Source organism: Rhinatrema bivittatum, chromosome 10 (genome assembly GCF_901001135.1).
Source record: "Rhinatrema bivittatum chromosome 10, aRhiBiv1.1, whole genome shotgun sequence".
Taxonomy (NCBI): Eukaryota; Metazoa; Chordata; class Amphibia; order Gymnophiona; family Rhinatrematidae; genus Rhinatrema; species Rhinatrema bivittatum.
This window is the reverse complement of record NC_042624.1, coordinates 127435364-127456159: the sequence shown is the minus strand read 5'-3', so window position 1 is coordinate 127456159 and position 20796 is coordinate 127435364. Positions and strand designations below refer to the sequence as shown.

Below are 20796 nucleotides of genomic sequence, written 5' to 3'. Positions count from 1 at the left end.
CTCTAGGGGTGCAGATGGTGAACTGGAAGAAGTAGGCACAGGTTTTGGATGGTTAGCTCCCGCTGTAGACTTTCGTGGACTCTTAGCCTCTTGAGTACGATCGCTGATACGGCAGTCAGTTCTCCCTGCTAGTTCCATCAGGGTCTCAAGGGATTCAGACAATTCACGAGCCACTAGTTCGTCTTTTATGCGAGAGTTTGAGACCCTCTATGAATATGGCACATAGACATCTGGTCTCCCAATGCAGTTCGGATGCTAGAGTCTTAAACTCAATGGCAAAGTCTGTAAGTGGCTTGTTACCTTGCTGAAGGTTAAGCAAGGCAGATCCAGCGATGGTCCAGCAAGCCGGGTCATCAAACACAGACTTAAACATTTGTAGAAATCCTGATAGATCATTCAGGATAGGGTCCTTACATTTCCATAGCGGTGAAGCCCAGGCCAGGGCTCGTTCTTCGAGGAACGACAGGATGTAGGTGGTCTTTGAAGCCTCAGTGGGCTGTAAAGCAAAATGCATGCTGAATTGATTGAGGAATCCTCTGCATATCTTGGCTTCACCCGTGAAGCGGGTAGGTGTAGATAGGGGCACAGTGGTCTTAAGGGTTACCACTGGTGCCAGCAACTCCTTTACAGGAGGAGCTGAGGAGTTCAGTTGAGCGTATAACTGATTGAAGACAGTAGCAAGGTTCTCCAAAGACTTTTGTTCTGTAATCCGCTGGGCTAGGCCAGAAATGGCCTGCAGGGCTGCAAGCTGAGCCCAGTCCATGGAGTTAGCAATCTGTTGTGTTTGAGGCATTGTGGACCCTTGGTCGCAGTGGAGATGACACCACCCTCAGGGAGGAGCCCTGTAGGGAACCACTGCGATTGGCTGACACAGACACAAAATGGATAGTCTTTATTGTACTGCTGTAATAGATGGTAAAGCTGGAAGGTAAGGCACTGATCCACGAGGTGCCAATACACTCAACAGGCTCAGTAGTGTTGTCTCACCCAGATGTTCACGATAGGCAGGAGTCTGCAGAGCGGGTAACACCACGGCTGGTGGGTGGAGTCAGAGCGCCGGTTCATAGAGATACTCACGGAGAGCAGGCGCCCTCCCGATGGAGAATGGTGGTACCGAAGGTCTGTGGTGCAGGATATGAAGCAAATAGGCCCTCGAGGAGCGAGTACCGAATAGTCCAGTATCCTGGAAAGAAAGAGAGCAGTTGTCTAGATTAGTGAGGCCCTAAAGAGTAGTAGGAAGCGAGAGACCCCCCGAGGAGCGGGTGTCTAGTGCTTCTGCTGGAACGAGGCCCTTAGTGGTATGAAGCGTCTAAGCTGGCAGCTTAGAGCAGGCAGAGTAGCGAAGCAAAGTCTTTGCTAACTTGTTTAGGTATCGGAAGTGGAGGCTAGTTATACCCAGAGGTACTGACGTCATGCCGTGGGGCCGCCCCCGAGGTTCCCGCCATGACGTGTATTTGAGCGTCAAAGAGGCCACGGGAGTGAGCACAGCAGATGGGGACACTCATGCTGGTCTGAGAACGCCGCGGCACTCGGCACCAGAGACAGCCGCCTTGCCCAGAGAGAGAGAAGGGGAAGAGAAAGAGGTAAGGCAGATTGGTCACAGCCGTCTGCCACCGGACGCAACAATGACTAAGTTGGGGCTGATCAGTGCAGTGAGATTTTCAAATCCCAACATTTGTCTGCCTAAGTCCAAACTGAGCAGACAATGGGGCTGAATATCTGCCTCAAAATGTTTCTGCTCTGTGGCAAGAAATTTCTAAATCTTGATTAACAAACAAAGCCACGTTTTAACCTAAAATTCACTTAAATTTAGCCCCCTAAAAATTAGGCAATTTCAAAAGCCATTTACCTGGGTAAAAATGCTGAAACTTCCCCTCCCTGTAGCCGCGTGAAAGCAGAAGCAGGGATGGACGATGTGCAGACACTTACCTGGGAGCTCCGAGGCGGGGGTAGGGCAGGGAGTTAAAACACACACCTGCAATTCCTGATTTCCGCGTTGTTTTGCAAGGAAAAGCCTGAGCAGCTCTCTGCGGATGCCTCTTCCCTTGCTAGTTTGAGACCTGATGCAAAGTTCACAGGTAAAATATCTGAGCTATGAGGAATGGAGTGAAACTTGCCTCCTAACGAGCTAAATATAAGCCTGTGAATAATTTCTCTAGATTTCAGCTGCTACAATAGGTGCCTGGTGCTGGGAATCAGTAAACGTATTGTTGCTGACCTGACTCTGGCTCCTAAAGGCAGAGCCCAGTGAAAGCAGATAGCCCGGAGCTGGCCTGCATGGAGAAGGGCGATTCTGTATTTCTGTTACTAGAGAACAAGCCACAGCTCAGCCCAGGAGAGGACTCTGGCTACAATGGGAGTCCAGAGGGGGATATTAAGGTGAATGCACAGCTTGCCATAGGGGTGGGTAATCCCCAGTGGGGCACCATCAAAGTGCGTCATCAGGAGTGTTGGGGGTGAGTTAGAAGGGTGGGGCTTTACTGTCATATTTTTTATTTTAGTTAAGGAATTTATTAGATTTTACATCTCTGCCTCGTTTCTAGTGAAAGTAGGTTAAGGATGGGATGAACGTTAACATTTTATGAGGATATTACTGATTATTTGTGTATTTTTTAGATGATGTAAGCTGCTTTGGGTCACACTTTTGTAAGATGGTCTATAGAAATGAATGTAACTGCAGCAACACAACACAAAGTCTGCCCCTGACGGGGGCCTGTACTCAGCTGGATTCCTCGCGGGCAACTTATGGCACTGGTGGATCTGGCTATTTCCTTTCCGAAAGTCCAAGCCTTTAGTAATGGCTCCCTCTCTGGTCACCTTTCACCCCAACAACCAATTTCACTTCCCTAAAGCTTAAAAGGGGTGAAACACTCTAAACCCTTTATTAACCCCTGGGCTTTCTTCAGCCATCACTCAGTCACAACTTTATTTCCTTGTCTTTAGTTACACAACAGGCTTAAGAATTCAGTCCAACGCATCACAGAATTTAAGAAATTCCCGTTAGCTTCAATGCAGAATTTACTACCTGTTAGAGCATGGGACCAGGTTAACAACTCAAAGACGTATTTAAGTTTGTAACAAACATTTTCCATTCATCTTTAGTATCGGCTTTCACAGTTGGGGAACAGTAAGTTTTAAACATCTTGCAGGCGCACATGTACATGCATTTCCCGGCTCGCATGAATAGATACAGCCATTTTATTACATATGCAAATATATATGTGCAAGGTATAAAATCGGATGTACGCGCTTACATGTGCACACAACTTTTATATGAACGCGCGCAAAAGCCAGCTCTACCGCATAAGTGTGTGTGTGTGGGGGGGGTTTAAAAATAACGCACACCAACGCAATACTCCTTTTTCCCAGTTCATTCCCAGTTTGCCCAGTTAATGGATTGGACTTCCTAACCCTCATTATTATGTCGCCTCCCTTTTAACCCTTAAAACCCCACTCACTCGCCTAGTTTTTTTATTTGAATACTTACACACCGTCCATAACAGAAATAACATTATGAGGTAAGGAACCCTGGTGCACGCTTATGCATATAAATACTTTCACGCACATTTCAAGGTAACTTCCCGGATTGCCCATGCTCCACCCAGACCATGCTCACGCCCTGCCCCTTTTTTAACTTTTTGATTTGTGTGCATACCAGAAGATATGCATGTACTTGCATGTTTTTGATTTGTGTGCATATCGGGAGATATGCATGTACTTGCGCGCTTTTGACTTGTGTGCATACTGGGAGATATGCATGTACTCGCGTGCTTTTGATTTGCATACACACCAGGAGATATGCATGTACTCGCGTGCTTTTGATTTGTGTGCATACCGGGAGATATGCATGTACTCGCGTGCTTTTGATTTGTGTGCATACCGGGAGATATGCATGTACTTGCGCGCTTTTGACTTGTGTGCATACTGGGAGATATGCATGTACTCGCGTGCTTTTGATTTGCATACACACCGGGAGATATGCATGTACTTGCATGCTTTTGATTTGTGTGCATACCGGGAGATATGCATGTACTTGCGCGCTTTGACTTGTGTGCATACTGGGAGATATGCATGTACTCGCGTGCTTTTGATTTGCATACACACCGGGAGATATGCATGTACTTGCGTGCTTTTGATTTGCATACACACCGGGAGATATGCATGTACTTGCATGCTTTTGATTTGTGTGCATACCGGGAGATATGCATGTACTTGTGTGCTTTTTAAAATCCGTGCAGCACACACCAGCCTGAAACGCAAGCATATCTCCCTGCTTTAATATACGTAGGGCTTTTAAAATCAAACTTTAAGATTCCACAAAAATACCCCCCTATGGGCTCATTCCAATGTGCTTCTTTAATCAAACCTGCAGTTTCTTCTAATGGTCATTTAGTTAATAATCCTATATAAACTGCAAACTTTCTAAACCCAACACACAGCTCTTCTTATAACAATATTAGTTAGAATTTCTCTTCAATAGTAGTATTAATCCATTATGCAATTGCTTCTAGCAGATAACTAAGAGAGTCCCATTAGCTGCAGGCATTCTAACTAGTAAACTCCAACCCTCCTAACATGCAGCTTTTCCTACCAGTCTACCAATTAGGGAAGTTCTGCAAACTGCAACCTTCTGAAGCAGTGCTCTTGGTCTAAACGTATGGTTTCTCTTAGTAAAACCACTCTTCAGCAAGTCTCTGTTAGTTTCAAACACTATAAAGCAGTATTCTGGGACTAAACACAGTTTTTCTGGCAGGAAATTCCTTAACAATACTTTAATTTGCTGTGACCAGTCTGTAGCAGTGCTTATGAACTGAACCAAATTTCTTTTAGGGGCAATTACTCAAAAATAAACCCAGGAGCAATGTCAGTGCTTCCCCCTTCTATTTTCTATTATCCTTTTAGGGACATTAGTTCTACTTTTGGAAAATCCTGCTGTTACATGTCTCTGGTTCAAGGAGGAACTTTTATATCTAAAACATTTCCCAAACAAGCCTCCTTGTATCCTTCTGTTTGATGAGAATTTAGATCATTACAGAGTCACAAAAGAACCGATTAGAAAAAGAACCTACAATTCCTACATTCATAAGCTTCTCAATGCTGCACAGCTATGCTTAGTCTCCCTGCTCTGTTTCCTTCAGCATAAGTGTTTAACAGACTTGTACATAGATCAGTTTGTTTTTTTTCTAAAGCCAAACTTCAGTAGTTAAGGTAAGACAGTCTCTTCCTGGATAATCCTTGCATTTAATTTAACTGTTAGCAGTGGTTTGAACAGTCTCAATCTCAGTCTGAGCCCTCCTCCTCCTCCATAGCTGGGCTGGAGAGGATCTGTAAGGAACTCCTCTGGTGCTACTGCAGACATCTCATATACATTGAAGTAGCTGCCAAGGGAGGTGTGACTGGCTTTCAGCCAAAGTCAGTCAGCAAGGAATTCTGGGTAATGTAGTCATAAACTACAGTGATCTCAATTTCTCAGCCCTGTTATTCTCAGACAATGAAAACAAATACTGCGTTTCTAAAGGCACAGTCACTTTTCCATGCAGGAACTAATACCAAACAGGGGTGGATTGGCCTATCAGGAGATCGGGCTTCCCCCGGTGGGCAAATGAGGTTGGTCACATGATACCAGGCACCAGCATTTCCTCTGCTGTGTTATATCCCTGTGGTTTGGGGTGCAGAAAGAAGGGCTGGAAGAAGCCTTTGGCACCAGAAGAAGATGCTGTGGGCTGCCGCCAGAGCCAAGGACTGTGGCAGCTGAAGAAAAAATAGAACCTACGGGCCACCACTGGAGCCCAGGTGGGAAGTGGCTAAAAACTGTGGAGAGGCTGTGAGCTACCACCAGAGCCCAGGGTGGTGGTAGCTGAAGATGGGAAAGAGGCTGCAGGCCACCACCAAAACCCAGACCAGCAGCAGCTGAAGACTGCTGAGAGGATGCAGGCTGTCACCAGAGCCCAGTCCGGCAGTGGCTGAAGATGGGAACAACTTCAGAGAAGTTGCAGGCCTCCATTCCCATGCTATAGCGCCCACGGCTTTCAGGACCTCCCTTTACCCACCATCACTGCAGCAATGAAGAAGCAGGCCCGGAGAGCCTGATCTTTGTGTGGATGGTGCTGGGTTAGACATTGATGCCTTTATGCCCGAGATTGGGAAATGGTGTGTCTGCATGAGGTGTTGGGCTAGGATAGGCAGAGGCTTCTTAATCCCAGAGGTTGGACACTGGTGTCTGTGTGTGCTGCTGGGATAGGCAGCAATGCATTTATCCCAGATGTTGAACACTTGTCTCTTTGTGTTGTACTAGGATGGGCAATGGTGTCTTTCTGTATGGTGTTAGGATAGGCAGAGGCTCCTTTATCCCACATGTTGGGCATTAGTGGCTCTGTGCATGATGCTGAGATCAGTAAAAGCTCCCTTATCCCAGATGTTGGGCACTGGTGTCTCTGTACATGATGTTGGGATAGGTAAAGTCTCCCTTATCCCAGACATTGGGCACCGATGTCTCTGAACATGATTTTGTGATAGGTAAAGGCTCCCTTATCCCAGACATTGGGCATTGGTGTCTCTGTTCGTGATGTTGCGATAGGTAAAAGCTCCCTTATCTCAGATGTTGGGCACTGGTGTCTCTGTGTGTGATGTTGGGATAGGTAAGGCTCCTTTATCCCATACGTTAGGCATCAGTGGCTCTGTGCATGATGCTGGGATAAGTAAAAGCTCCCTTATCCCAGACGTTGGGCACCGGTGTCTCTGTGCGTGATGTTGGGATAGGTAAAAGCTCCCTTATCTCAGATGTTGGGCATTGGTGTCTCTGTACATGATGCTGGGATAGGTAAAAGCTCCCTTATCCCAGATGTTGGGCACTGGTGTCTCTGTACGTGATGTTGGGATAGGTAAAGGCTCCCTTATCCCAGGCAATGGGCATTGGTGTCTCTGTGTGCAATGTTGGGAGAAGAAGCAATTTGTCTACAATGTTATTTACCATTTGTTTTAAAGTGGGATATTCAAGTCTGAGGAGTACTGGGCTGTGCGTTTTTCTTAGATTCTACATGCAGGCTGATGCTGGTCTGATGAGAGCACGACATGAAGTTTGTCGAGTACATATTCATCCCCCTGATGCAGGATTAGCCGAAACATTGGCTGATGTTGGGGCTGGGGTTTGCCGACGGACATTAACATGTTGCATTTATATCCTGCTGATTGTTCCCACCTGTTTATATGCAACTAAAAAACTTGTGGGAAAAATTTTCTTTTCAGGTCGTTTTAGGTGAGGTGAATCATTGAATTGACTGGACTATGTCTTATGATTTATGACATGCTGTTCATATGCATCTATTACAGTACTAATTTCTTATTGCCTCATTCTACACTTTTTGTCACCTTTCCTCTCTATTTATAATGTGTTTCATTTGATAAGGTTGTAGTTGCTCCTTTGTGTTTGCTTGTTGAATGGATCTGTACCACATCCAGCCATAGTTACTTTTGTGCCAGATGCTGGGGTAGAGATTTATTCATTTATCACGCATAAAGAGAAATTCCTGCTGAGCAGGGTACAGTATAATACAAAACATTAAATTATAAACAATCTCTTAATAGGTGTTGGGATGAATGGTTCTATGCCAAATATTGGGAATAGGTTAGACTATAAGTGATTTAGGAATGTGTATTTTATCTAATCAAACCTTGTTGTTCTACAAACCCCCTTTTCTTATATGCCAGGTCCATCATCACCCCGCAATCTGCAAGCAGAAGCTATCTCGAAAAATGCTGTGCAGCTAACTTGGCTGCCTCCAGATGACCCTAATGGAGGTGTTATCAAATATACCATAGAGTGTCAGCGCTTAGCGGCCCATGGTGAGCAACAGTGGATAGACACCATGAATGAGAATGAGACCAGAAGGATCATAACGGGGCTAAATGCCAGCACAGAGTACCAGTTCCGAGTCCGGGCCAATTCCAAAGGACCTGGAGAATGGAGCCAGCCTGCAAAAGTGGTAACTGCCAGTGATGGTAAGAGACAGAATAATGGGCGCTTACAGAAGAGAGACAATTACGTGATAATGGGATGCGGGATTGGGGGGAAGGAACAATGGAGATTCAATGACAGTGGTGCACTAAAGGGAGAGTAATGGTGCAGACCATCTCTTTTACCATTACGTGAACTAGGCAGGTGGCAAAAATGCTGCATCAAGGAAGGCAGAAGCAGGTGGGAGCAACATGGTTGGTGGGGTTGCTCACATCCTATCAGTGGAAGAGCAGGAGATGTAGCTGAGATCAGAGAATCAGGACTTGGCAGGAGAAGTGGTGGGAACCTGCTGCTCCTCTGTTCCCCTCACAGCTCTGCCTCCTCTATGCCAACAGCATGGTCAACACAAAGGAAAGCTACTTCCTCCTGCAGATCTCATACATTGTGTGGCCTTTCTCTTTCAAAACCAGCAGCTACTCTCACTCCTTCCTTCTGATAACTGCTGTCTCTGTCTGTCTCTTCACTCAGGACTACAGAGCCTGGCGCCCAGTATGGAGAGTCGAAATCCCCGATCCTCTAAAGAGGACCATCAGCTGCTCCTAGCTATCATTGGTTCTGTCTCCCTCACCTGCCTCACCATCATTTCTGCTCTATTGGCTCTTTTCTGCATCAAAAAGAATTTTTTTCAGAGACGACGCACATTTACCTACCAGTCTGGATCTGTAAGTACAGCTTTATATCCTAAACCTTAACCCCAACCCTAACCCTAATTCCTTGTACATACCCAGATCAGTCCAGACTCCTGGGTTATGCCTCTCTGCCAGCAGATGGAGACAGAGAGAGTCTCACTGACACTGTACATAACCCAGTGTGCCTTCCTCCCAGGGGTTTTTGGGTCTTAGTGGGTCCTTCCCTTTCTGGTAGAGGTGGATAAGCTGAGGGTTGGTGACTCTTTTGAACGCTCGCTCCTTTCTTCCGTGGCGTGTAAATCTGGTGGTCCAGATCCCTCCCCTTCACGAGGCTGATGAGGCAGCTACGGGCTCAGGGAACTGTTTTTGTTTCTTAGTCGGTCCATCTTTTAATTTGGCTGATTTGTCTTTTTTTCTGCTGGCAGCTCTGTCTTCCATTCTAGGGAGTGGGTATTGTAAGTCTGGTTCTTTTCTGATCTGCCATGCGGCCTGCGCTCCTGGAACATGAACCTCTGCACCAAAGGAAAGTAGTGGTTTCTATTGTATTTATTTGTTCTCAGAGAGTAAAAAAAAAAAAAAGAAAGAGAAGAAGGAGCTCGTTAGAAGAATTTGTGCATCATTGGGGTTCCAGGGGGGAGGGAAGCTACGTCAGCAGCTCAGGGAGCTCAGCGATGGGGTTTTTGAGCAGCTTCTCTGCTCCGTGGCGCGGAGGGACTGTTCCCCTGCTTCCCGTTGAGGTGCGGGGAGGAACAGCGTGTGTCTGCATCGAGCATAACCACATCGGTAGAACAAACCTCACGGATGATGGGGTCTAGTGTTGAGGCTTTCCCCATCAGCCCAAAAATGGTGGCCATTTTCGATTCCTCGCAGTGTCGGTGGGAGCGGCAGGGGAATCCCCTGGTCACTAACAGCAGCAGTTTCCTGTCCTGCAAAGGAGCAGACAGGCACTTGCAATGAGGAGAAGTAGAGATCTTCTTCTGGTTTTAATTTGCTTATGCGCAAAGCATGTTTAGCGAGATGCTGGCTCTTGGCCCCAGTATCCATGGATTCTTGGCCAGTCCAGAGGCCTAAGCTGTTGAGAAATTCTTCCAGCCAATGATTTTCAGTGCTGGATATTAAATGGATCCAGGCCTAAGCACGCTGAAGGGTGCACGCAGGCTTTATTTAGCCATGTGGTAGGCCACTGCAGCGGTTCTTTTCTTGCATGCCTAGGCGTGTGCACACATTCTCACTGCCTGGCGGTTGCATGTGCTGGGACCTGTGCATGTAAGACCATGGCCTAGATTTGAGCGTATATGTCTGCAACCTAAAATTCAGCACATATTTGTGCAGGGTCTTGAGATCCCTTCCTACAGATGTCTGATTCAGGGGTATCTTTATGCATGGTGCCTTCTTGTCTGCCTGAAGCTAGAGTGGCAGACCTGGAGGAGCTGAGGCAGACAGAGAGGTATATAGATGAGACCTTCAGGGACATAGTAGCCAAGTCCCAACTCCAGACTGGCAGCCCTGGTGCTGCCTTGGAGGAAGGAGGTCTCATGATTGGAAAGCATCAACCTGGTGCAGCAGGAAAGGGTCCTGTAGCAAGGACCTGCTCTCCAGGTGATGCATTGTCCTTTCGCACCAAGGATGTGTCTCCCAGGGCTACTGCCCAGGAGGGAAGGGTTAGGTCGGCCGTCATAGTTGGTGATTCAATTATTAGGAATGTAGACAGCTGGCTGGCTGGTGGGCAAGAGGATCGCCTGGTAACATGCCTGCCTGGTGCGAAGGTGGCAGACCTCACCCGTCACCTAGATAGGATTTTAGACAGTGTTGGGGAGGGGCCGGCTGTCGTGGTACATGTGGGCACCAACGACATAGGAAAATGTGGGAGGGAGATTCTGGAAGCCAAATTTAGGCTCTTAGGTAGAAAGCTTAAATCCAGAACCTCCAGGGTAGCTTTCTCTGAAATGCTCCCTGTTCCACGCGCAGGTCACCAGAGGCAGGCAGAGCTCCGGAGTCTCAATGCGTGGATGAGACGATGGTGCAAGGAAGAGGGATTCAGTTTTGTAAGGAACTGGGGAACCTTTTGGGGAAGGGGGAGTCTCTTCCGAAGGGATGGGCTCCACCTTAACCAGGGTGGAACCAGACTGCTGGCGCTAACCTTTAAAAAGGAGATAGAGCAGCTTTTAAACTAGAACAAAGGGGAAAGCTGACAGTCGCTCAGCAGCGCATGGTTCGGAGAGAGGTATCTTCAAAGGATACTAATGATGCATTAGAATTAGGGCATCCCGACAGTGAGGTTCCAATAATTAGAAAAGTAGTCCAAGTGCCTGTAACTAAAAACTCACCTGAGCTAAAAAATTCTAACTTATCCCTATCAATTAAAAAGCAGAATGAAAATACAAACAAAAAACAAACTTTGAAATGTTTATATGCTAATGCCAGAAGTCTAAGAAGTAAGATGGGAGAATTAGAAGGTATAGCAGTGAATGATGACATAGACTTAATTGGCATCTCAGAGACATGGTGGAAAGAGGATAACCAATGGGACAGTGCTATACCGGGGTACAAATTATATCACAATGACAGAGAAGAGCATCTGGGAGGCGGGGTGGTGCTTTATGTCCGGGATGGCATAGAGTCCAACAGGATAAAGATCCTGCATGAGACCAAATGCACAATTGAATCTTTATGGGTAGAAATCCCTTGTGTGATGGGGAAAAGTATAGTGATAGGAGTATACTACCATCCACCTGGCCATGATGGTGAGATGGTCAGTGAAATGCTAAGAGAATTGGTAGTGCAGTAATAATGAAAGATTTCAATGACCTCAATATTGATTGGGTAAATGTATCATCGGGACATGCTAGAGAGAGAAAGTTCCTGGATGGAATAAAAAACAGTTTTATGGAGCAGTTGGTTCAGGAACCGACGAGAGAGGGAGCAATTTTAGATCTAATTCTTAGTGGAGCACAGGATTTGGTGAGAGAGGTAACGGTGGCAGGGCCGTTTGGCAATAGTGATCATAATATGATCAAATTTGAATTAATGACAGAAAGGGGGACAATAAGTAAATCTACGGCTCTAGCACTAAACTTTCAAAAGGGAAACTTTGATAAAATGAGAAAAATTGTTAGTAAAAAAACCTGAAAGGTGCAGCTACAAAGGTAAAAAGTGTGCAAGAGGCGTGGTCATTGTTTAAAAAAAAAAACCATTCTAGAAGCACAGTCCAGATGTATTCCAAACATTAAAAAAGGTGGAAAGAAGGCAAAACGATTACCGGCATGGTTAAAAGGGAAGGTGAAAGAAGCTATTTTAGCCAAAAGATCTTCATTCAAAAATTGGAAGAAGGATCCAACAGAAGAAAATAGGATAAAGCATAAACATTGGCAAGTTAAATGTAAGACATTGATAAGACAGGCTAAGAGAGAATTTGAAAAGAAGTTGGCAGTAGAGGCAAAAACTCACAGTAAAAACTTTTTTAAAATATATCCGAAGCAGAAAGCCTGTGAGGGAGTCAGTTGGACCATTAGATGACCGAGGGGTTCAAGGGGCACTTAGAGAAGATAAGGCCATTGCGGAAAGATTAAATGATTTCTTTGCTTCGGTGTTTACTGAAGAGGATGTTGGGGAGGTACCCGTTCCAGCAAAGGTTTTCATGGGTAATGATTCAGATGAACTGAACCAAATCACGGTGAACCTAGAAGATGTGGAAGGCCTGATTGACAAACTGAAGAGTAGTAAATCACCTGGACCGGATGGTATACACCCCAGAGTTCTGAAGGAACTAAAAAATGAAATTTCAGATCTATTAGTAAAAATTTGTAACCTATCATTAAAATCATCCATTGTACCTGAAGACTGGAGGATAGCAAATGTAACCCCAATATTTAAAAAGGGCTCCAGGGGCGATCGAAAAACTACTGACCAGTTAGCCTGACTTCAGTGCCAGGAAAAATAATGGAAAGTGTTCTAAATATCAAAATCACAGAACATATAGAAAGACATGGTTTAATGGAACAAAGTCAGCATGGCTTTACCCAAGGCAAGTCTTGCCTCACTAATCTGCTTCACTTTTTTGAAGGAGTTAATAAACATGTGGATAAAGGTGAACCGGTAGATGTAGTGTACTTGGATTTTCAAAAGGCATTTGACAAAGCTCCTCATAAGAGGCTTCTAAGAAAACTAAAAAGTCATGGGATAGGAGGCGATGTCTTTCATGGATTACAAACTGGCTAAAAGACAGGAAACAGAGAGTAGGATTAAATGGACAATTTTCTCAGTGGAAGGGAGTGGACAGTGGAGTGCCTCAGGGATCTGTATTGGGACTCTTACTGTTCAATATATTTATAAATGATCTGGAAAGGAATACGACGAGCGAGGTAATCAAATTTGCAGATGATACAAAATTTATTCAGAGTAGTTAAATCACAAGCAGATTGTGATAAATTGCAGGAGAACCTTTTGAGACTGGAAGATTGGGCATCCAAATGGCAGATGAAATTTAATGTGGACAAGTGCAAGGTGATGCATATAGGGAAAAATAACCCATGCTATAGTTACACAATGTTGGGTTCCATATTAGGTGCTACAACCCAAGAAAGAGATCTAGGTGTCATAGTGGATAACACATTGAAATCGTCGGCTCAGTGTGCTGCAGCAGTCAAAAAAGCAAACAGAATGTTGGGAATTATTAGAAAGGGAATGGTGAATAAAACGGAAAATGTCATAATGCCTCTGTATCGCTCCATGGTGAGACCGCACCTTGAATACTGTGTACAATTCTGGTCGCCGCATCTCAAAAAAGATATAATTGTGATGGAGAAGGTACAGAGAAGGGCTACCAAAATGATAAGGGGATGGAACAGCTCCCCTATGAGGAAAGACTAAAGAGGTTAGGACTTTTCAGCGTGGAGAAGAGAAGGCTGTTACGCGTGCCGTCCATGGCAGACCCGTGGCACGGCCCCTCACCTTGCTACAGTGACTCCATCTCCTGGTTCCTCCTCGCTGGCGGCGGTGGGCAATCAGCTCCATCCTCGGACCTCTCCTGGTGCCTTCGGCCCCGCTGCAGTCCCCGGCATCCCCGGTCCAGCCACCTCGTCCATTGCTTCTTGTCGGGCCTCTCCGCGTGGCCCGCAGAGAGACGCTCCCTCTCAGCGCCGCACCCCTCCCTAGGCGCATGCGCACGCTTCATTGTTGCTTAAGTAGGGACCGTGGCGGGAACCTAGCCGCGGCCCCAGATGATGACATCAGCAGAGCTACTGTATTTAAGCGCAGGCTTTGCTCCCTAGCTTTGCCTTTGCAACAGGTCCCCTCGCTGGTCAAGTACTCATTGCCTCCTAGAGATTCGTCTCTGCGTTCCTGCTCCTCATTGTTCCTGGTTTCTGTCTCCTCGTTCCTGCCTTGTTCCATCCCTTAGATTGCTTACACGGACTTTAACTCTGCTTCGCCTGACTTCGCTACTGCCTATCTCCAGACCCAGACCTCTGCTTCGCCTGACTACGCTACTGCCTATCTCCAGACCCAGACCTCTGCTTCGCCTGACTACGCTATTGCCTATCTCCAGACCCAGACCTCTGCTTCGCCTGACTACGCTACTGCCTATCTCCAGACCCAGATCTCTGCTTCACCTGACTGCGCTACTGCCTATCTCCAGACCCAGACCTCTGCTTCACCTGACTACGCTATTGCCTATCTCCAGACCCAGATCTCTGCTTCGCCTGACTACGCTACTGCCTATCTCCAGACCCAGACCTCTGCTTCGCCTGACTACGCTATTGCCTATCTCCAGACCCAGATCTCTGCTTCGCCTGACTACGCTATTGCCTATCTCCAGACCCAGACCTCTGCTTCACCTGACTACGCTTTTGCCTATCCCCAGATCCAGACCTTGCATCGTTTGACTACATAGAAACATAGAAACATAGAAACATAGAAATGACGGCAGAAGAAGACCAAACGGCCCATCCAGTCTGCCCAGCAAGCTTCACACATTTTTTCTCTCATACTTATCTGTTTCTTTTAGCTCTTGGTTCTATTTCCCTTCCTCCCCCACCATTAATGTAGAGAGCAGTGATGGAGCTGCATCCAAGTGAAATATCAAGCTTGATTAGTTAGGGGGTAGTAGGGGTACTAAAGTAACCGCCGCAATAAGCAAGCTACACCCATGCTTATTTGTTTTAACCCAGACTATGTTATACAGCCCTTATTGGTTGTTTTTCTTCTCCCCTGCCGTTGAAGCAGAGAGCTATGCTGGATATGCATCTAAAGTGAAGTATCAGGCACATTTGGTTTGGGGTAGTAACCGCCGTAACAAGCCAGCTACTCCCCGCTTTGTGAGTGTGAATCCTTTTTCTTCTCCCCTGCCGTTGAAGCTATGCTGGGTATGCGTGAAGTATCAGTTTTTCTTCTCCCCTGTCGTTGGAGCAGAGAGCTGTGCTGGATGTGCATCGAAAGTGAAGTATCAGGCACATTTGGTTTGGGGTAGTAACCGCTGTAACAAGCCAGCTACTCCCAGCTTTGTGAGTGCAAATCCTTTTTTCCACATTTCCTCTTGCTGTTGAAGCTTAGAGTGATGTTGGAGTCACAGTAACCATGTGTATGTTTATTGAATAAGGGTATTGTGTCCAGGCAGTAGCCATCATTCTGGCGAGTCACCCACTCTTCATTGGCGGCCTCTTGACTTTATGGATCCACAGTGTTTATCCCACGCATTCATCTGTCTTCATGTTCGAACCTCAGCCTTGCTTGCCACCACTTCTGGATTGCCACCAGCCCTGACTCAAGCCTGTACCTTGATGCCTCTCAAGCTTATTGCCTGGATTTGGTTCATTCAGGCTTCGGCCTGGTCTTGCTCGGGCGCCCCCTGTCTGCTTCCATTCCATTGGCGCCCGAGTCTCCAGGACCCTACCTCGTCCAGCATAAGACTGTACCATCATTCGCCTGCTGTCTCTGGGCTGAACCGATCTCCATATAAACTTCACACAGAGGCCCACCTAAGTCCAGCCGGCCCCAGCACTCAAAGGCTCAATCTGCGGGGAACGAGGGCTGGTAGTTGTGAAGCTCCAGCTGGCCTCTGTTCATCAGCCCACTCCGCCTGTGTGGCCAATCCAAGTCACAAGTACCTGGCAAGTACCCAAAAACGAAGTCGATCCCATGCTACTGATGCTAGTAATAGCAGTGACTATTCTCTAAGTCAACTTGGTTAATAGCAGGTAATGGACTTATCCAAACCTTTTTTGAACCCAGCTACACTAACTGCACTAACCACATCCTCTGGCAACAAATTCCAGAGTTTAATTGTGCGTTGAGTGAAAAAGAATATTCTCAAATTTGTTTTAAATGTGCTACATGCTAACTTCATGGAGTGCCCCCTAGTCCTTCTATTACCCAAAAGTGTAAATAACTGATTCACATCTACTCGTTCAAGACCTCTCATGATTTTAAACACCTCTATCATATCCCCCCTCAGTCGTCTCTTCTCCAAGCTGAACAGCCCTAACCTCTTCAGCCTTTCCTCATAGGGGAGTTGTTCCATTCCCCTTATCATTTTGGTTGCCCTTCTCTGTACCTTCTCCATCGCAATTATATCTTTTTTAAGATGCAGCAACCATCTGGTTCAGGGAGTCCAACCTGGTTCCTGTTTGCCTTAGAAAGCGGGAGTTCTAATTGTTGCCCGTTGTTCATCTTGGCTTGGGTACAGGTCAATACTGAGGGACTGCAGGTGGCGCTCTCGGTTATGTAGCAGTGCCTGAAAAGTTTTTATTTTCTGCCTGCGTCTGCTGGTAGGGAGGCAAAACCCACTTGTCTGGACTGATCTGTGTATTCCAGGAATGAAAATTAGGAGGTAAGATCTAATTTGCCTGTCTAAGCCCACCCTTATCAGAAATATGTATGTATGTATTTATTTATTCATTTGATGTTTTTACTATACCAACATTCGTTGGTTTACAATGAAACATAACAGCAGCAGCATTGCTTTACAGTGAAATCCATATTGAAAACAATGAACAATAGATAAAGTTCAAAGGGGGGGGGGAGGGAGGACCAGGGGGAACTGGGAGGGCAATTATAGATGTTGGAATTAAGTTAACTATAAATAGCGATCACAACTTGTTTACAAAACGTATAGATATTAACATAAATGCAGTGCGTTTGATCATTTTAATAAATGCGTTAGTACTCCGCTGTTACCTTTATGTGAGCTCGCCCCTAACTCCATCCCAGCCTGGATTATTCAGCTCATGAAGCTCTGAGATGTCTCTCACTCTTCCTCAGGGTGAAGAAACCATCCTGCAGTTCAGCTCCGGCACTCTGACCCTAACTCGCCGCCCCAAACCTCAGACTGAGTCTCTGTCCTACCCCATCCTGGAGTGGGATGATATCACTTTTGAAGACATGATCGGGGAAGGAAATTTTGGGCAAGTCATAAAAGCCATGATAAAAAAGGATGGCCTGAAGGTGAATGCAGCCATCAAAATGCTGAAAGGTAAGCTGGGGTAGAGGAAAGGGACATTTACAGACCTCTGGCACTTGTGGGACCTTAATCTGCCAGCTGTGGGCTGTAGCGTCCCATCTGTGGAATCAGAGACGTCTGGGATTCCCTTCAAGGGGTTCTTCTTAGGCAAAATTATTTATTTATTTGCAGGTGTTAATATTCCACAGTTCATTACCAGAAAACTGTCCCAAGTGGATTGCAACAATTAAATCTACAAGTATAGTAAACAGACATTATATATAGTTATAATAAAAATCATATCACTTAAAAGCAGTATTAAAAAGGAAAGTTCTCAGACATTGATAATGTGCAGTCCCGTGTATATGAAATGGAATAGAGATCCCCAGGACTGGCGCTATCTGAGAGAAGGCAGGATGAGAGGCTTGTTGTAGACGCACCTCTCTGGCACCAGGAATCACCAATGGAACGTAACGTTTGTTGTGCACAATACCTGTGTATAAACAGGGCATTCACCATACAAATATTTACATTTTGACTCAATAGGCAGCTAATATAGCTTTTTTAAAACTGGGGAAATGTGAGCAGATAGTGGGCAAACAGTGATTACCAGACAGCAGCATTCATCAGTAACTTTAGTGTCCGCGCTGTTCATTACCTGAGGGCTGCGTCACTCAGGGAGTTCAAAGAATCATTACCTGAACTTTCAGGGAGGTCACGATCTGCCTAACAGTGGCTTGTTCAACCATCCTCTACTACTAGAAATGTTAAAATACCCTGAAACTTACCCCGCCTTCTCCTCCCCAGAGATGAAACAGTTTCAAAAGCATAACAGTTATTAAGTAGCTTAGAGATCTTATAAGAATTGGCAGTATCTGTTTATTTCATGCATTCATACAAAAATCAAGATAGCGGAAACCGAAAGAACGAGATTGTGTTTCCTTCAGGGAGTAAACGGAGAGGATTACAGAATATACTGCTTCTCGTGCCTTGCTGTTTGCTCATGGTTTTACATGTGCATTACCCTTATATACACTGTTAAACATGGCTCTCATATGCTTCTACCCCTCCCCTTGCTCATCCCCTACGTTTGCTGGTACGTTTCCTTCCTTCATGCGCCTCTCAGACACCACACAGTCTGCTTCTCAGTACTTTGTTTAACTTTCTTGGCACCTTCCTTATCTCACATTCATTTCTGCACTTTCACGCCATTCCCAGCCTTGGGCTGACAATTACATTTTTTTCCCTCTTCAGGCCTTGTTATTCCAATTAGTAGTCAACATGAGGCATTTTTCTTAAAGCAATAATTAACCTAAATCTTCAGCACCTAGCACTTCGGAAGTCCCATAGAGAGGGTGTTGCAGTAATCTAAACAAGATAACACAAAGGCCTGCCTGCATCGCTGTCCTAAATTCATTCCTAACAAGCTCATAGTTTCATCTCCAGAGTTTCCTCAATTTAAAAAAAGCCCTTCTTCAGCACAGCTTGCAGGTGCATTGTAACTGCAGAATCTAGGAACCCCCTAAATCCTGAGCTGATTCAACACCTGCAATAGTAATTCCCTGGTAATTGTTTCTGCAACACATGCAAATAGTAACAGTTCCCTCTTTAACATTAACTCGCAGTCCATTCTGATTCATCTGTAGCGTAAGAATATTTACATCAGAAGTAATCATCTGCACCAATTACAGTAAATAACGACAGCAAATCAGCAGCATAAAGATGAAAAAATTCCTTCATTTCTTGTAATAATGCAGATAGGGGATAGACAGGGCCCTTGTGGGGCACCCATTGCAATGTCAACCAGTCAGATACATCCAGATCCACCCTTACTTGATATGATCGACCCATCAAGAAGGAGCAAAGCATTCTGCTACTTTTTCCCCAAACCCAATTTCCACAAGTCTAGTCAGTAATGTTGTATGCAAGACTGAATCAAACGCAGCAGGGCCATCCTGGCCCTGCTGTCTACAAATGAGGTAAGAGTTTCCAGTATTCAAGGAAGAACTTAGGAGCAGGGCTTGAGATAAAACGAAACCTATGATTAGCACATGCAGCCGACGGTCTCTGGAGCTGGAGCCTGAACCCCCATCCCTGGCACATGGCGAGTGCTGGAGAATAAGCAGCCCTGAAGTAATAGGAAGGAATCCTGGTCAGGATTATGGGACTGTCTGATCAGCGCATTACAGTTTACTTTCATGCAGGAGTTCTCACAAGGGTTGGTGGTCTTGTGTTTGGCCACATTAACAATTTTACCGTAAAATACTAAGTGATCAATATTCAAAGCCTTTTAGATGGATAACTCACAAGTTATCTGTCTAAATAGAAAGTTTATGAATATTGAACCACTGATTTGGAAGGAAATGATCTTGTAGCTAGGATATGCTCTCCAGGTGATGTTATCCTCTTCCACCAAGGATGTGTTTTCAGTGGCTCATGACTTGGAGGGAAGCGTTAGGATGGCCATTGTAGTGGGTGATTCAATCATTAGAAAGGTGGGTGGCTGGTGTGCTTTAGGATCACTTTGTAACTTGCCTGCCTCATGCACCACCTAGATAATATTTTAGAGAGTGCTGGGGAGCAGCTAGCTGCGTGGCAAACATCGGTACCAATGACATAGGAAGGTGCAGAAGGGACGGTGTCCATGAAATGAATGGGGTCATCCCATGAATGAAACACATCCTATTCGTTTCATTTGTTTCATCTCTCATTCGTTCATATGGGCCATTGATGTCTCTGGGCCATAGGAATCAATGGCTGAACAGGTGCACTACTAGTCTGCGGTTACAAAGTGAAACTAATGTAAAAAAAAAAGCAGCCAGCCAGCCCTTCTCTGAGAGTCATGCATGACCTTGCAGCCTTGTCATAGACTGCTGGGCAGTAGGCAGAGACCACAAATCAGAGTGAAGCATTTTTCTAACCCAGCTTATTGCTGCTTCTCTTCTGGCAGGCTGGAATTTTTTTCTCAGGTCTTTCATTAACTGAGTGTTCTCTCTGGTGAGTTGCCTCAGCTCATGTCCACTTGAGTCATCTGCATTGCAATCTCATGTGTCTTAGCTGCATCCATTCGGTTCTCTGAGCAGCCTGGGCTTCAGGGAGTGGGTTCTCTGCTTCCACTACCATGGCTTGCTTTTGTAATTGCCGGACCTGTTCCTTTAATTGAGCAACGTCTTCTGCAAACTCAATCTTAGCTTGCTCACTCTCTTTTATTTCTAGCTTCAGCATCTCCAGCTGCTGGTTCTGGTTTTCCCTCTATTGCGGGAAGCCTTCTCTGCATCCAGACTTTCTTGTAACTCTGCTTCCTGGGCTTGCAGCTCTTCTACCTGTTTAAGAGCCCTGATCTTCTTTTCTTCTGCTCCCCTGGCCCTCATCAATTCGAGTTCTTCAGTGAGCTGACTGACCCTCACGTTTAGCTCTGTTTGGACTCTCTTGTTCTCCTGAAGTTTAGCTTGAAATTCCTGCATCTTTCCTTCAGTTTTTTCCACTCTTTTGTCACCATTTCAAGGATTGCCTTATGCTGATTAATGAAATCTCTCAGAAACGTGGTGAACTGTCTCCTTTCAGATTGCAGCTGGCTCAGAGCTGCCTTACTCTTTCCCATAAAGTCTCTGCCAATTGATTGGGGAGGTCCTTATTGCCACAGACCTTCCCTTGCATTTTCCTCTCTCTAACTCCCTTAGGTCTTGAACTATCGTTGAATCCTGTAGGACAGAGAATAT

The 20796-nt window shown here is 45.7% G+C and overlaps 1 protein-coding gene across 3 annotated transcripts in view; it reads left to right on the top strand.

Annotated features, from left to right (window-relative positions):
• The window catches only part of TIE1 (tyrosine kinase with immunoglobulin like and EGF like domains 1), a 150168-nt gene that overhangs the window by 79265 nt on the left and 50107 nt on the right, over positions 1-20796 (top strand). For all 3 annotated transcript variants that reach the window (XM_029618099.1, XM_029618098.1, XM_029618097.1), the window contains 3 exons: positions 7708-7998; positions 8483-8676; positions 16900-17110. In XM_029618099.1, coding sequence (XP_029473959.1) covers positions 7708-7998; positions 8483-8676; positions 16900-17110 — 696 coding nt within the window. The remainder of the gene's footprint in view (positions 1-7707; positions 7999-8482; positions 8677-16899; positions 17111-20796) is intronic.